This window comes from Lynx rufus, unplaced genomic scaffold (genome assembly GCF_022079265.1).
Source record: "Lynx rufus isolate CCGP_SWC_20201006 ecotype Redwood Valley unplaced genomic scaffold, mLynRuf1.p SCAF_1, whole genome shotgun sequence".
NCBI lineage: Eukaryota > Metazoa > Chordata > Mammalia > Carnivora > Felidae > Lynx > Lynx rufus.
Genome location: NW_025814823.1, coordinates 28857197 through 28874785, shown reverse-complemented (window position 1 = coordinate 28874785; position 17589 = coordinate 28857197). Strand labels below are relative to the sequence as shown.

At 38.2% G+C, this 17589-nt stretch overlaps 1 protein-coding gene across 1 annotated transcript in view; it reads right to left on the bottom strand.

Annotated features, from left to right (window-relative positions):
* Positions 1 to 17589, bottom strand: part of VWA8 (von Willebrand factor A domain containing 8) — a 374773-nt gene that overhangs the window by 92722 nt on the left and 264462 nt on the right. The window contains exons 40-41 of the mRNA XM_047074862.1: positions 10671 to 10752; positions 6520 to 6724 (exon numbers count right to left, since the gene is read on the bottom strand). Coding sequence (XP_046930818.1) covers positions 6520 to 6724; positions 10671 to 10752 — 287 coding nt within the window. The remainder of the gene's footprint in view (positions 1 to 6519; positions 6725 to 10670; positions 10753 to 17589) is intronic.

Genomic DNA, 17589 nt, shown 5'->3' with positions numbered 1-17589 from the left:
ATGTTAATTAAATAAATGAAAGAATGGGTGGGATTATTCAGAGAGGTTAGAGAATGGTACCTGTGGCCTGACCTTGTGAGGAAATAGAAAATAAAAAGAGAGACATTTTTGGAATGTTATAAGGAGAGACCAAAGAGTACTGTGTATGGAAAAATTAAGAGAGACAACTCCAAATTTGACTTGCTCTTTTCACTGTTCTCAGAACTCAGGACTAAAGATGATGTATATATTTGCTGTGTGTTTTCTGGTCCTGTTCTAATTTGTCTTTTGAATAAGGCTAAACACTATAATCCTCTGCTGACAATTGTCCTATCATTCATTTCCTGCTTTTCCTCAAGTTGACAGGTTTAGGCACAGACCAAAATTCCTTTTTTGGGCCTGACAAAACTTTTCCTAAATAGGATTATAAACAAACCTCACACCTTATAACACAAAGATAGATGATGAATTATGTAACTCATTGGGTCATGATTTAATATTAGGTGACTGGGTAGCACTGCTTCCTTTTAATTTGGCTTTGCGTTTCCATATAAGCATTAAAGAATTCTATGGCCCAAATTCTAAATTCTAAGTTTCTAGTTGTTATTTGTTTACTTACTCTGTGCCAGGTACTGATGCATTTCAGTCTTACGACAACTTTGTAAGGTACAATGGTATTATCTTTATATTATAACTGGAAAGCATAGCCAATAGGCTATACCTGCTTATGAGTAAAATTGCAATTTTATTTATAAATATAACAGGAGGATTTTATTTCTGTAGCCAATGTGATGTGTTGATTACATGTAACTAGACACATAATAGGCTCAGAATCATAAAAATTCTAGAGCCATTAATTGTCAACATATTCATTGCATTTGACATCTCAATTTATAACTGATATATTACAGAATTAATTTGTTTTCCTTATACTTTAAATATTCCTAAGATTACTTCTTTACTGGCTGATATATTGTTAAATAACACGCACTGAAGATATAGTACCATATAAAAGAATGATCTTAAGGCCTGTCATGAGAGAAAGGAGTTGAAATGCTTCTGTCAGTGATGATTTGAAAAGCAATTTCCTAAGGTTAGGTCTTTTCTATAATGAGAAAGCTAGGTGCTATTTCTGTTTTTAATATTAGTTTAAGACTCTATAGTACCCCCAATTATAATAATTTGTAGGATTATTATTTTTGTTGGATATGCACAAAAGGTTAATGAAAACTCATGGCCTCCCTGAAAGTCATAAGCTTGTTGATCTGCTTGTCTGAGGGAGGTGGTTGCTCATTTAATTTTAGTTATATTTAGCAATCACTGACAAAGTTGTGATCTAATGGAAGCACGGCTTCTGGAGGACTGTAAAAATCTGGTAATTTCCTTCTGAAATGATGTTTATAAGAAAGGAGGCTTGTACTTGTGAACTCATGAGTGTCATCCTACTTGACTGCAGACTTCTTTCTAATTCTTTGCTCAAACTGTATTCGTGGTTCAAAAAGAGGATCACCAGTCTGTAACTGGCACAACTATGGGCTTCAGCACTTCCCAGAGATAAGATGGCACCATCTTGTCTGTGTTCCTAGTACTTCTTTCCTTTCTCTGATGGCTGCTAAATACTCAGAAATCGAGCAAGTTGATTATTAACCTTTGGAAGCGTGAAATCGGCCACGGAGGGAGTAGTTACACCAGGGAAATTGGCAAACATTATAAACTGCCCCACCTTTACCTCACCAGAGGGCTGGTCTATCAGCACACCACCGGGTAGTACACTCCCAGTGTACCTTATTCAAGTCTGAAAACCTTATTCAAGATCTAGATTCAAAATGGATTTCCATGGCTGGGAATTTCTCTAGCAGGAATAAACATGGGAAAATCATTAGAGGCATTGCTCAAATGCTACCGCATAGGCAAATGGCTAGACCATCTTGCTGAATGTTTTTATGAAAATTAAAAAAAAAAAGCATTGCCTTTTTGGGCCAAGGAAGATCCCCAAAGATACATGTACATATAACAATCCTATGAAATATACATTGTTATACGTACGATAATGATAATGACCCACTGAATCAGACTGCTAAGTATTTTCAGTTACTGGCCAAAGTGAAGAACGTGGTGCAAGAGTAAACTATAAGCTACCCTTAAAAAGAAGAAAGAATTCTTCTGTATTCCAGGGTGGCTCACTCGGTTGAGTGTCCAACTTCAGTTCAAGTCATGATCTCGCAGTTCATGGGTTCGAGCCCCGCATCAGGCTCTGTGCTGACAGCTCAGAGCCTGGAGCCTGCTTCAGATTCTGTCTCCCTCTCTCTCTATCCCTCCTTCACTTGTTCTCTCTCTCTCAAAAATAAAAAAAACATTAAAAAAATTTCTTTAAAAAAAGAACAAAAAATTGTAAACCCTCTCAGAGTATGTGGAGAAAACATAGTCTGCATAGTGAAAACCTAAAGGTACTAATACAGCTCCAATGAAATGATCTAGTGGTTTCCAAAACTGGAAGAAGGACTTACCATCTTACTGATATCTTAAAAAAATCCTTACTGTTGGGCTTGTAGTTAAAGAAAAGGCCAGTCTTGTTTACCAAAGTACAACAACTACCTTTACTCATATTCCTAGACTATCTTCTTTAAAAGGGGGAAAGTCTTAGTGGTGCTTAATATAAATTAGTTATCTTTTCTAAGTATGTTTTCTGATGCCTCTACCATGTATCTATTGTGTACCAGGCACTATCTTCACTGTAAGAATGAGTAAGTTGTAGTCCCACACTGTGTTTCAAAGATCCTATCCATTTTAAAAGTATACAGATAAGGAAGTACTATTCAAAGGCCTCAAAGAGATTCTACCAGTAACATACAGAGGATTTACTTTCGAATTAGTTTATTGTAATCAGACAATAAAACTTGAAAGCTATAACCTTTTAGCTTTTGTGTTCCCACAAGAATAGTCACCAGGAGCTTTTTAAAGAAGATGGTTTGATTTCTGAAGAAACCTGTGGTGTAGCTTTAACAGCCTTCTTGGGATGAATCCAAGTGTAACTAAATAAAAATATGAAAAATATGCTTTAGAGAGAACACTATGAAGCATGGTCAGAAAAATTTTGGCTTATAATTAACACATGCTTCTGAAAATATGAAGTCTAAAAGTAATAAATATGAATTCTTAATCATGGACTTTTAGAACCACAGCTACAGTGACACTTTGAATTTGTTATAGTTGTTTGCTGTAAGAAAAACACACTTCCTATCAAAGCATGTAAAATTAATGAACGCATTTTATTATTTTTTTTTTTTAAATTTTTTTTTTTTCAACGCTTTTTATTTATTTTTGGGACAGAGAGAGACAGAGCATGAACGGGGGAGGGGCAGAGAGAGAGGGAGACACAGAATCGGAAACAGGCTCCAGGCTCTGAGGCATCAGCCCAGAGCCTGACGCGGGGCTCGAACTCACGGACCGCGAGATCGTGACCTGGCTGAAGTCGGACGCTTAACCGACTGCGCCACCCAGGCGCCCCTAATGAACGCATTTTATATGAAGAGCTCAATAAACACTCTCTTGCAAACTACTCATGAAGGAGAACTATCAATGAATTCATTAAGCAAAAACTAAACTTCAAAGCAACAATGGCTTCAGAATTGATAACTCTAGAAGGCTGAAATGAAGCAAGATATAAAGGAAAGTGGTAAAGCATGTAACTGACATAGTTAATCTAAATATAAACAGTTCTTTTGCTATCATTCAAAAGACTCAAGGAAAAAAGTGGGTCAGTAAGTGGTGGGGTATTTGCCCAGCCTTCACTGTTGACCTAAAGGAGCATCTCGTGACCAACAGGAACCAAACAATACAGGTGTGTGTAAACCTCCTTTAACTAGTGAATGCAAAGCAGGCCTTTTAATTTCTACGATGTAAAGTAAGTCCATTTTGCCACTAGATGGAGATCGGGTTACTCTGCCAGGAACAGGGAGAGGACTGGAACTTAGCCAGCGAGAAGTATGGTACTAAGAACATATTCTCTTTTCTCAATATTTCTAGAAAGGCATTTTTCAAGCTCCTGAACCAGGAGGAGACATATGCTGAATAAAAGGCCCATAAATGAGGAAGAGCTTGAGGGATCACACCGTACGGGAAACTGTAAAAGACATATTTTGCTTGTTATTACTACTGCTCCACAGTGATTCCCATTTAGGTCTGGTTGTGTACACTACTTGTAAATAATAACAAGAACTGGTCTACATACGAGCAGTTAAATATACTCTCATTGTTAAAAAAAATTTTTTTTAAGGTTTATCTACTTTTGAGAGACAGAGCATGAGCGGGGGAGGGGCAGAGAAAGAGAGGGAGACACAGAATCCGAAGCAGGCTCCAGCCTCCAAGCTGTCAGCCCGACGCGAGGCTCGAACACTTGAACCGTGAGATAATGACCTGAGCCCAAGTGGGACACTCAAATCGACCGAGCCACCCAGGCGTCCCTGTGCTGTCTCATTATTGACCAAGCAGGGAGAAGAGGACAGATCCGACCAAAAAATAAAACGTCAGACCATCTGGGCAATTGATCCTGTCTCTTTAGACATAAAGACGTATGCTTACAATTTGTTTCTCAGTTTGAGTATGTAGATAAATATATATTTCAATATCGACCAAAATGGATCAAGGAACATCAGAGATGTTAGGAGAAGGTTGGATAACAACTATTCTAATTTTCCAAATGAAACTAACATTCACTTCTGAATTGTGTAACTTTCTTTCTGAATAAGTCTTATTTCTGTTATAGCTGAACTTTGAACGGGAGACATAAAGTTATGCATTTTCTGGAAAATGTTAGGTCTGGGAAGGATCAGATGTTGCTCTGCATACTGCAGCCAAACCTTTTGATTATTTTTGAGATGTTAGATAATATATTTCTGTTCATTTCTAACTTAATAACTATATATATTCATCCAATAAATATTTATTCAGTTACACAAAAATGAATGAATAACTTGTGACAGTTTAAAAGAACAGTTCCATTTTTTGTCAAATAGCTTCAAAGGCCAGTGCAATTAGGATATATGAGTATGAGCATACACAAATATATTAATTGCCTGCTGTGTATCAGTCACTATGCTGGGAATAGAAAGATGAACAACAGAGTCGGGGAAGTCGCTGGGAAAGAAGAGTGTATGGCTAAACCACAAATAGGGGTTAATTTTTGTAGCAGTCAGGACCAGTTATGAAAATCATGTGTAAAATTCTTTTTTAAAGTTCTGTTGTGGAAGACACTTAATTTAGGCCACACTCTTGACCATAGGAAAAATATGACCTTTCATCTCTATGACACATGAGGAATTGAAATAAAATACAAGAAATTCAAATACAATAGTATTTGCCAAGCTCTGTAATGAAAAGAGGAACTTAATTCAAAGGGAGAAGAAACTAATGTTCAGGATAATAAGAGAATCAGAACCATAGTTAATTAATTTTCTAATTATTGTTATGGATAGTGACCAACATTCAGTCTGTTGCTATGATAGATTCATTGCGCTTAATGGCATGTTTATGTTAGAGCAATACATTTGTTTTAGCTTAATTAAATTAATATATTCATACCCTTTCAAAAGAAGTTGAAGTTGCTTGCCTACATTGGTGTCGAATTTTCAGAATGTTCCTATAAGGTTTTAAGAATCTAAGAGAAATATGTATTATTCATTCACAATTATTCTCCTTTAAGGGAAATCAGAAAAATAACCACACAAAATAGTAATTATTAATCAAGTATCAATGGAGTAGTTTGTAGAAATTTATCTTGTGAATTGGCTCTCTGCAGAGCAACACAGCTGGCAGGAACCCGCCTTTCTTTACCATCTTGCTGGATAAGAATGAAGCATAAACAGAGAAGTTTTCTTCTGAAGATTAAAATCAATCAATTACAAATAAATCCTTTTATTATATGCTTTAGTATTTATGGGTACACAGCTTTCCTCATTGGTTCCAGACCAACTAGAGTAGGTGGTGACTGAGTCATTTCTGGAGTTTCCTCTCACTTTGGTGACCTATTTCCATATTTCTTTTCAGGGCAGGGCTGGGTCTATCTACTGCTAAGTTTGCATTATCTGGAGATAAGGAAGTTGGTAAAAACACATCTTTGCTGGATGCATAATATACATATCTTCTCTAGTCTAAAGGTTTTGACCTTATGGTAATGTGCTGCGTTTTATATCAGTATTTCTGCCTCCTTGGTAGCATGCAGAGATGCCCAAGATGATGGTAGTAAAAGAACAAATGCAAAGGTGATGCTAGAAGCTGATTAATGCTTGGGGTCAAACAGAAGCAATTGTCTTGTATTCTCATGTTGTGATGTGAGGAACTTGTATATTTAAGCACTGACCGCAAAAAGGGCTCCTTTTAACTTTCCCACTATCTAGAAAAAGACACGTCTTTTTCTATTATGAGAAATTAGGTATTTAAGTAACTATATTTAAGTTTTGAGGCCAGAGGTTTACTTCCATTTGGAACTAACCTTATACGTAAATATGCACCTTTAAGAGGGAAAGTGGGTTAGAGTGGTACCTGCATATGTCTGTCACTGTCTTGTCCAATCATGTTTCTCCATTCAATGAGTGATCGCTGCAGACGTTCAAGTCCAGTTTCCCAAAGCCTGATGTGACCTCCCATATCGACAGTAATAACAGCACCTTTGCCCCACTCAGCTAGCAATGCATCTGTGTCCGAAATAGTAGACAGCCATGTGGTATATGGTGAGAGAGATTCTGATCTGAAAAGGAAATTACAGTAGTCAATCAGTTGGTAATAACAAAGCTAGTTTACCTAATTGTGGTTCATTAAACTTGCTATAAAGAATTCTAATAGTAAACATATTAAAAGATACCAAGAGATCCATCTGTAAGAAAAGAAATACACAGGAATCTATTGGTTACTTACATTTTTCTGTATTTGTGGACCCCCAATTGTATTGGCGTTCACTGTCAGAAAGAAAAGAACTCTAAACCAACTCATATCTCATGCACCTGCAATGTTAGACTCACTCCTCAGGGGTCTAAGTTTCAGTCTAAGTGCTAAAGCTGATATCTTTTCTATGGGCTTTACCTGCATTTATATTTAATATTTTGCATTTTCTGACTTAGGAAGTTACAAGAATTTATAACAAGGAATTTATATATTTGTCATATTATATATATTTCATACATATACATATTTTCTTTGCTACATATTCATTTCTAGGAATGCAGTTTTGCTTCTATGAGTCAACTGCACACTTCCTTTTTCTAGGTATAGCCTTCACTATACAAAAGAAACAGATTAGAAATTCGAATTACCAGCGTTGGCTCTCTAAATACATCTGATATTTTCTATGTAAAATAAATGGTCTAAAGGCGGAGTCTCATCAGATAATAAAAACATAATAAACTATCAATGTAGATTCGGGAAACCACAAAACCACTATGTGTTGGGTCAAATCTTGTAACCTCCTAAAGAATAAACCAAGACTACCTGACCTTTTTTTTTTTTTTTTCCAGTCTGCCTTAGTAGATACTAAACACAGGTGACACAGCCAGCTACTCTGGGACACAGAAGCTTTAAAATTTGTTTATATGAAGAAGATGGTAACTACTGCTTCAGTGTTTCAGAGCTACTTTACAATAATAGAAGGCACTCAAAGAAGGCAACATTTGACATAATACAGGATTTATCTCACGTTGCTCTGCCAGAAATATTTGCCTTAGGAAAAAAATTAATAGGTACACATGGTGAAGTAAAGGGCTATTCAAGAATAATGAAATTTATCTATGTGAAACAATAATGTTTGTAATTCTTCCAAGAGCACTCAAGATGTATGAGTGTTGAGTACTGTATCTACTGGCTAAATGTTTAACTCTTCATAGTATGAAACTTGAAATATGTCAAAATATGTCAAAAAAGGGTGAAAAAATCACATTTACTGCAATTTGCTCTAGAATCTCTTCTCCACCTTGTTTTTTATTTTTAAGTTTTATTTATTTATTTTGAGAGAGAGAGAGCATGAGCAGGGGAGGGGCAGAGAGAGGGAGGGAGAGAATCCCAAGCAGGCTCTGTGCTGTTTGTGGAGACTGACGCAGGGCTCAAACTCATGAACTGTGAGATCATGACCTGAGCCGAAATCCAGAGTCAGATGCCCAACTGACAGAGCCACCCAGGCGCCCCTTCTTCACCTTGTTTTAAATGCATATTCCCTTTTATACATAATAGCAAGGTCTTTAAGGAACACATAGAATCATAGTAGAGGGAAGCCCAGATTTACATACACCCACACATGAGAGCTAGGCAGTATCATTTTACAGATGGAAATAATACAAAAATTTGAGGAAAAATACTCAAATTTTACTGGGGGCAAAAGTGATGTACTCATTTTGGTTCTGTAGTTACATGCAATGTCACTGTATTTTCTGTTATCTGAAGTTAGCCATCAGATGGAAAATTCCAGCTATCTAGCAGAATGCTAAATTTAAGCAACTAGCAGGAAAACTGAAATCCAGATGGGTTGTTCTCTTGGACTGCATATATGCCAAAAATGGCAATAGCTAATCTCAAGAGAAATTCAGGATATACTGATAATGAACAGACTCTAAGTCACGTGGCACTTGAAATATGGCAAGTCCAAACTGAGATGTTCCCAAAGTGTAAAATAAATACTGATTTCAAAGACTTAGGAGAAAAAAGGAATGTAAAATATCTCATTAAAACTTTTATATTGAATATGTGTCAAAATGATGACATTTTAAATACATTGGGTTAATAAAATGTTTAGTTAAAGTTAATTCCACCAATTTCTTTTTCCTCTTTGAATATGGCTAAGGAAGGAACATAAAATGACATTGCATTATATTTCCGGTGAACAGTACAGCTCTAAATGAATGCATTACAGTGACCAGTTGGCACTGGCTATATACACAGCTGCTCTTCCAGATGTTGTTCCTATGGCAGGTAGAACATGGTCCACATAGAAAGTTAAAACGGAAAAACAACAAAATAAAGCCTAGGGCCAATGAGGGAGAAATTAAGAGAAATATTGGAAAAGATTATTAATGCTTTAGAAATGTAAAAAACAAAAAGTTGTTCTTTGCTTCTGTTGCTTGAACTAATAGTATATTTTAATAAGCATATAATTCATATGGAGTAAGGAATTTCCCCAAATGACCAAAAGCCATTTTCCATGAAATTGACAAGGTGAGATGCTCTAAGAAGCCATACTTCTATATGTTGGAACGAGTAAACCTATTTTTTTGAGTAATGCTTTTATTCTTCATATTTATTGACCTTGATTAAGGGTCCTAAGAAATAAAGCTGTGCTTCTGAGTTACTGTGTACTGTCATGCTGAGCTATTTACTTCTAGGGGTTAGAGGAATGGGTGCAAAGGTGGCCTGTGGGTGCCGTGGATGACTGACAGCCTTGATGTGGCTGGCTTTTCTCTCCTGTTGGATGGCTCTCCAGGGTCCTCTGCTTGGCATCTCAGCTGAGGCTTTCACCCCTGTGTTGTGAGGTCTCAGTTGCCTGTCAGGAAGTATATGTTAGTAGGGGATGTGATGTCAATCTAGGCCAAAGCAGAGTAAAAAATTAGAAGAAGGAGGAGTTGGCCCCAGGGGGGCAATGTAAGGAAGAATCTAGGCCAGGTGGAGCAGAGCAGGGGCTCAGTTAGGCTGAGAGAGAGAGATCAGGCATGGATGCATCCAGAAAGGGATGGGCTACTGGAGAGGACACCTGTGCTCCTCAAGGGTAGACACCAAACACGTTGTTTTCCTTCTGTATCCTCCATCCAACTGGTTTGAATACTTTGCTTCCGTCATTGGACAATAATAAGAGCAGTGAATGATCATGAGTTTCATTCTAAATCTCTGGAAGCCTTTAGCTACTACATAGCCTTCACAACCGCAGATGCACAGTAGCACATTTAAAAACAATATTAAACAAATGCTATTTAAATTCCTTTGACATTTTGAACACATTTGCCTCCAAAAACTAATATGTAAAGTTAATAGATACGGTGGATGGAGCTAGAGAGTATTATGCTAAGCAAAATAAGACAGTCAGAGAAAGACAAATACCATATGATTTCACTCACATGTGCAATTTAAGAAACAAAACAAGCAAGCAAAGGGAAAAAAATAAGACAGAGAGCGATGAACCAAGAAACAGACTCTTAACTGTAGAGAAGAAATTGATGGTTACCAGAGGTGGGGGGTAGGTGGGGGGATGGGTTAAATAGGTGATGGGGATTAAGGAGTGCATTTGTGATGAGCACCGGGTGATATGTGGAATTGTTGAATCAGTATATTCTATACCCAAAACTAATATTACACTGTATGTTAACTAACTGGAATTAAATAAAAACTTAAACACATTTAAGAAGCCCGAAGATTTCTGCAATACTGAAAATGCTATTTCAGTTACAGAAAAACTTATCATTAGGACAGATCAAAAAAGAGAAATGAAGCCTTGAAGTTTGTTAGACTTATACCTATATGACATTTTTCCCAAATGAAAATAAAAAATAGCAGTAAACCATGCAGAACAGCAGCAAGACATAAGCCAAGTGCAACTGGGGGGAAAAAAAGAGCTTGCTATTTAAGGAAGCAAAAGCACACATTTATTCAGAGCACTTGGGAAGACTTGGCTCACTTTCTATCTGACATACAAACAGAGGACAAAGGTGAAAGTGGATTACCTGGGAATAGGGATGTATCGGAGTTTCTTTGATCGAAGGTCAGTGATTTCCATGTAACCAGCTGTTTGTGGAGGGGTAACATCTACAAACAAGTCACGACATTGAGCAGAGTATTAAATTACAGCAGGATAGCAAAATAAGACCAAAAGAAAGCATGAATGTTGCTAAAAGTGGAATGAAGTTACCAGTACACTCAGGCAAAACTCTGAGACACACCTGACAAGGTCCTGGGCCAAGTCTAGTCTCTAGGTTATGTTTTTGTCAAGGAAACACAAAGATTGTCAAATACATGCATATTAGGCTATGATTCTTTGCTGTCAGAGAATTACCCAAGTTCTTTTCATTGTCTTTGCTAGCTTCCCAAGATGAGAAGTTTCAGCACTTAGAGTTTATATGAAATTATTTCATCACGTGAATTCTGTTTTTCCTTCCTGGGAAGTCACAATGACAGTATAACGTAGTGGAATCAGTACCCACTTTGTAATCAGACTGGCCTGGTATAAAATCTTGGCTCTGATATGTCCTAATTGTGTTTTTGGCTGGTCAAGTTAATGATCTCACTGTTTTTGTCATTTGTGAAATGGGGGTAACAACAGCATCTGAGCATCATAAACATTATTTGGGGGGATCAGATGAATTGGGTAATTGCAAAGCACTTAATTAGCAGTTGCTCGACACACGGTACCTGTAGTAATGAGGGCCACGCAAGATGGGAGAGGGTGAGGTGAGCATGGGCCAGTGGGGTGAGGGCTCTGGATCACAGAAACTATGAAATGGTGGGGGAAAAAGAGGGGAATGACATAGAGGGGCCAGAGCTCCCATCTCCAGTTCTGGAGGTGTTTCCAGGAGGATTCCAGGGGCCTGCTGATTTCTTTTCCAAAGCCTTGAGTTACACCACCCATCATCCCTAGCTGCCACTGCTGTGTCAGAAACTCTGCTTAGTCTTTTTTTTTTTTTTTTTAATGTTCATTGATACTTGAGAGAGAGAGAGAGAGACAGACAGACAGACAGTGTGTGGGAGTGGGGAAGGAGCAGAGAGAGAGGGAGACACAAAATCTGAAACCAGCTCCAAGCTCCAGGCTCTGAGCTGTCAGCACAGAGTCCGAAGCAGGGCTCAGACTCACCAACTGTGCCAAAGTCGGCGCGTCACCGACTGAGCCACCCAGGTGCCCCAGACTCTGCTTAGTCTTTACAGGTAGTATTTTTAATACTGGCAACAAAGACTTATGATTCCTGCTCGAGAGATGAGGAAGCTGAGGCTTACAGAATTATGGTAATAATGTGACTTGCTTGTGGCGACATAGCTGGAGGGTGATGTAGGCGGCTTTCAAACCAGGCCGTTCCAGCTTTGAAGTCTCTGCTCTGTCCACCACTCTACACAGCTCCTACCTAGGCTGACCCTAGGGCAACAACTTTTAAAATTGTTTTACAAAATATTGGCTATCAGTGTCTCTTAAAAAAATCTCCCTTACACAGAACCCATACTTTAAAAAAAAATTTTTTTTTAATGTTTATTTTTGAGAGAGAGAAAGGGACAGAGCATGAGTTGAGGAGGGGCGGAGAGAGAGAGAGAGGGAGACACAGGATCTGAAGTTGGCTCCAGGCTCTGAGCTGTCAGTACAGAGCCTGACGCAGGGCTCAAACTCATGAATCAGGAGATCATGACCTGAGCTGAAGGTGGACGCTTAACTGACTGAGCCACCCAGGCGCCTCTACAGAACCCTTACTCTTAAAGATTTTTTCGGTTGTCTATATCTTATTACAATTCCAGATTAGAATGAGATATCCAGGATGTTCACACTGGATTTATCCAATGTAGTTTACAAAAAAATTAAAAACTTCGCATTTTTATTTCATGTTTTTAGCTGAAGATTTCTGAGTTAGACCATCTGAAAAATTCAAAACTCAAAATACCTCTTATTTATTCAACAAACATGGTTAAGCTCACTTTGCACCAGATACTATACAAAGCACTGAGGATAGAGAAGAAGGAGGTTGATTCCTCCCTTATTCAAGGAGCCCACAGCACAATGAGGAAAGTTCCTTTTAACCAAACCAGACCGAATCCAACCCACCGAGGGCCTTTCGGGACTTGGAAAAGACTCCAGGGTGAGACTCATGGGCCTGGGGCCAGGTATGAGCTGCAGAGCAAGGCAAGAAGGAGTGCCAGGGGTCAGAGGTTTAGGAGGAAATGGAGGTAATGTCCAGGGATGACAGAGGGTAAGACAAGAGAGTTACTATGGTAATCTGACCACCCAGCTCAATTGGCTGTCCCCTGATGGCCATTTACAGAAAACAAGCATGCTTATCATCTGTCACACAGGCCTGCACTGGAAATGCTGCCTAGGATAGAAGGTCAGTCTCGGATAAAGTTTTGCACCATCTATCATTTTTGACAGTTCCTGCGGCTAAGACCCAGCTGAAGTAGGTTGAATTATTTATGGACCCAGGTTCTTTGCCAAAAATGACCAGTTATTGAAGAGGTTGGGATGCCTAGAGCTGTCTAGCTAACAGACTTATATTTTTGGCTTGTCACTCATGGCAACTTTTTCATACATAGCAGAATGAAGCTGAGCTATGGCCATCAATGCTTTTAGATGGCCTGTGAAAACAAAGTAAGTCAACTTATTTTAAAATATTTTTTTTCCCTACATCGTTTTTTTCTTTCACTGTGCAAATTAATTCCATGGCATAAAGAGGGTGAGAAAATGCAATAATGACTGTGTCTATTTCAAGAAGGAGAAAGCAAGAATTTTACTCCTGGTGCTAAAAAATATTTTCATGTATCAGAAAAGGCAATTCATGGTTATAAAGCACATCAAAGCAGTATTAAGGGTAGTGGTAGCGGTGGTAACGGTAAGTGCTTGAAAAATGATCAGAGTTGATGTTTACTGATTTGAAAACGAATCAGCTTAGAATACATGATTGAATTAAGGAAGTGAAAATCGTGGCCAGACTTCCCTGCAAACTTAGCCAAATCCTTGTCAATCCGTTTTAAATGTTTCAACGCTGTAGAGAGGACGGAGGCTCAGTAAATTTCCATTACATTTATAATCCAGGTGGATTTCCAAGATAGGTGTAAGCTACGCGCGAGGATGAGTTCACTAATGATTAAAGGGAAGTCACTGCTACAGTGCTTCCTGCATAGTTCCCGCAAACAGTGGGGACAGCTTATGTGCACAGTGCCAAGGTTAGGAGGAGGTATAAAAGCTGCAACCACGAACACATTCAGAGGGAAGATGAAATTATATTAAAAAATTCACTCCTTCTAGCAACGTAATTTGATGGACATTTGTTAACTGCCAGGTTTAACGCACTTCTGTGTTTACAGATTAAGAGTGATGTGTGCCCTGCAATCGTGCCAATGCCAAATCTTTGAATTTACTCAAAGTTCAAAACACAGGGCAGCAATTTCAATCCAGAGTCATTATTTTGTGCTTAAAGAGCTGAGAACTGTGATAAAAAAAAAACAACAAAAAAACAAAAACAGCTTACATTTCCCTAGATGAAAAATGATTGGAAGAAAGCAGTAAATCTCTCCTCGTTTGCATTAAACAAAAGCTATACCATCTTTGTAAAAGCCACCAAGAGAGTAGCCTTTACAGTTTCTATTGATTTCTTTAATAAAAGGCTGATATGCATTAGTTCCTGGATAATCAGATAGATGGTTGGATTCTATTTACTTAAAAAAATTTTTTTTATACCAGCATCAGCTCAAAGATTGCTTCTTAACTAGCAAAAGTATTTTTGACGCTATAATCTTTTCACTACTACTTTGGAAGTTATATACTCAATTCCTAACTTACCAACACATCAACTTAATATCATTGCCTTCTTCCTGAACAATGTAAGGCACTAGAACACTTTAACATCAGTTACTCCTCTCCTAACTTGTGGATGATAATTATCTCATAGTTTTGATATATGCTTCTTAAAATTTCACAAAATTTCATTACTTTTTATCCCTTATGATAATGCTTGTTAGTCACATATTTATTCTTTTTTCATATGTTCTCATCTGAATGAGTTGATCCCTAGATCTGTGCACAACTATCATCCTGGTATCTCCTTTGTCATTCTCCTAGTTTCTGGTTTTTTTTTTTTAACAGCCCACATTTATAAAATTCCTCCTGTGTGTTAGACACTATGCTAAGCACTTTATATATGTTTGGAATATTTAAGGAATTCTACTTAAACAAGTGAGGGGAAATAAAACTCCTGGCATCTAAGAGAAAAATGGTAAAAGATATAAACAAGCAATTCTCAGAAGAGTAAATTGCAACATGTAAAAAGATTCTTCAAGTTACTAGAAATTAGGGAAAGATAAACTGAAACCACAATAATGGGGTCAGATGCCTACAAGAGTGGATAAGGTTGGGGCACCAGGAACCCTTTTATGTTGCTGGAACAATGCTGGGAAACAATTTGATAATTCTACTTTTAGATAGATAGATAGATAGATAGATAGATAGACAGACTCTCAGCATATATACAAGGAGAGGGATATAAGAATATTCATTGCCCACTATCTGTAACAGCAAAAATTGGAAAGAACCTAACTGTGCATCAACAAAGACCAGATGAATAAACTGTAGTATGTGCAGCAGTGAAAGTAAATGAAAGTGCTATTGACATGGATGGTGACAAAGATTATCTCCTTTGACCAAACTCTAGTCAGGCTCTTCTGGATCCTCTTCCCAAACAGACCCCGACTTTTGGGCTTCTGTGTCCATCTCTGTCTTGTCCACTTTCAGCGAGAGTCCTGCCAATAAGTAAGTTTAGCAAGAATCCTCTCCCCCGCCTCAATATGTGATCAGGTTCCTCATCCTCTACTCCCCCCAGGTAAGGTCTGATCACCCTGGCCTGACTTCAGCAAGAATCCTGTTAGGTCGATTTAGCCCATAGGTTTCCTTATCCCTGATTTCCTCTTAGTAATTTTCTATCCACTGATCCCTACCAACAGTTAGAGGATCTATACTACTTGATTTTGACACTCATTATAAACTACAAAGCTAGGAAATAACCAAGAATGTGCTGTTAGTGAAGGGATAGATACAGAGATCAATGAACACAATACAAAATACAGAAACAGACCCAGACATATGTGGTCAGTTGATTTTCAGCAGAGGTCCGAATGCTGCAATTCAATGGAGAAGGACAGGTTTTCCAGCAAATGATGCTGGAACAGTGAGTATCTCCATACAAAACTATGAGTCTCAATCCATACCTTGTGCCATTTAAAAAAACATTATCTCAAAATGCAGCATCTAAAACTATAAAATTTCTAGAAGGGAAGATTTTCCCTTCATCAAGAAGGCAGAAAATGTTTGAAAAGAATATATCTGATAGTGGACTTGTATCCAGAATATATAAGGAACACACAAAACTCCTAAAACAAATAAACAAACAAACAAAAACACCAAATAACCTGAGGGCAAACAGTCAGACCTTTCACTAAAGAAGGTACATGTGACAAGATGCTCAACATCATTAGGCACTAGGGAAAATACAAATTAAAATCATCATGAGCTATTGCTACACACCTGCCGGAAAGACTGACGACACCAAGAACTGGTGAGGAGGCACAACTAGAACTCTCATTCATTGCTGGTAGGAATGCGAAATGATTGCCACTTTGGAACACAGGTTGGCAGTTCTATCATATAATGTAAAAATGCCATTCCTACATATTTACCCAAGTGAAGCAAAGACTTATGTTCACTTAGAGATCTGTGCATAAATGTTCAGAGTAGGCTTATTCATTATTGTCAAAAAGTGGAAATGATCTAACTATCTACCAACAAAGCATGAACAAAGCATGCACATATACACAACAGATTACTACTTGGCAATAAAATGAACTACCGGTACACAAAACAATATAAACGATTCTCAAATACATGATATTGGGTGAAAGAAGCCAGACTTGAAAGACCACATACTATATGATTCCATTTATATGACATTCTGGAAAAGGCAAATCCATAAGGACAGAAACAGATCAGTCAGGGGTTAGGAAGTAGGTAGACAGGTTGACCACAAAGAAGCACTGGGGTGGGGGTGGGGGTTCTGGAAAGATGGAACTGTCCTCTGTTCAGTTATGGTGATGGTTATACAACCGTATGTGTTTGTCAAACTCACAGAACTATATACAAAAAAGGGTAAATGTTACTCTGTATAATCTGAAACTTAATAAGAACAAATGCATACTTTAAAAATATCACTCTGTCTGATGTGTGGAGAATGGGTAGGATGCGGAAAGAGTTGGAAGAGGAAACTCTCAAGAGGCTGTTGCAATATTCTGGTGCAAGATGGCAGTGATTTGGATGTTGGTAATAGAACTCTAGTCAAGTGGGTAGATACAAAATACAGTAGTCAGGCTGTATCAAAAGGGCATGATGAGGGGCGCCTGGGTGGCGCAGTCGGTTAAGCGTCCGACTTCAGCCAGGTCACGATCTCGCGGTCTGTGAGTTCGAGCCCCGTGTCGGGCTCTGGGCTGATGGCTCAGAGCCTGGAGCCTGTTTCCGATTCTGTGTCTCCCTCTCTCTCTGCCCCTCGCCCGTTCATGCTCTGTCTCTCTCTGTCCCAAAAATAAATAAACGTTGAAAAAAAAAAAAAAAGGGCATGATGATTTGTGATTGGATTAGATAGAGAGGAAGATGAAGTATCAAGGCTGACTCCCAGGTTTCTGGGTAGTTGGAGATAACACTAAATTCTGGTATAGAATTTCTTGTATTTCCTGGGATGCCTTCATGGCTCTGTACCTTTCACATAGGATTCCCTGTTCCTGAAACAATTCCTTCATTTGATTCAATCCCATTTATCTTTCAAGGGTCAGCTCATCATCACCAGTCTGGACTGTAAGCTTCCCCTTTCATAGATCACCTTGTGAGTATTCCTACCATGAGACTGTCACTTT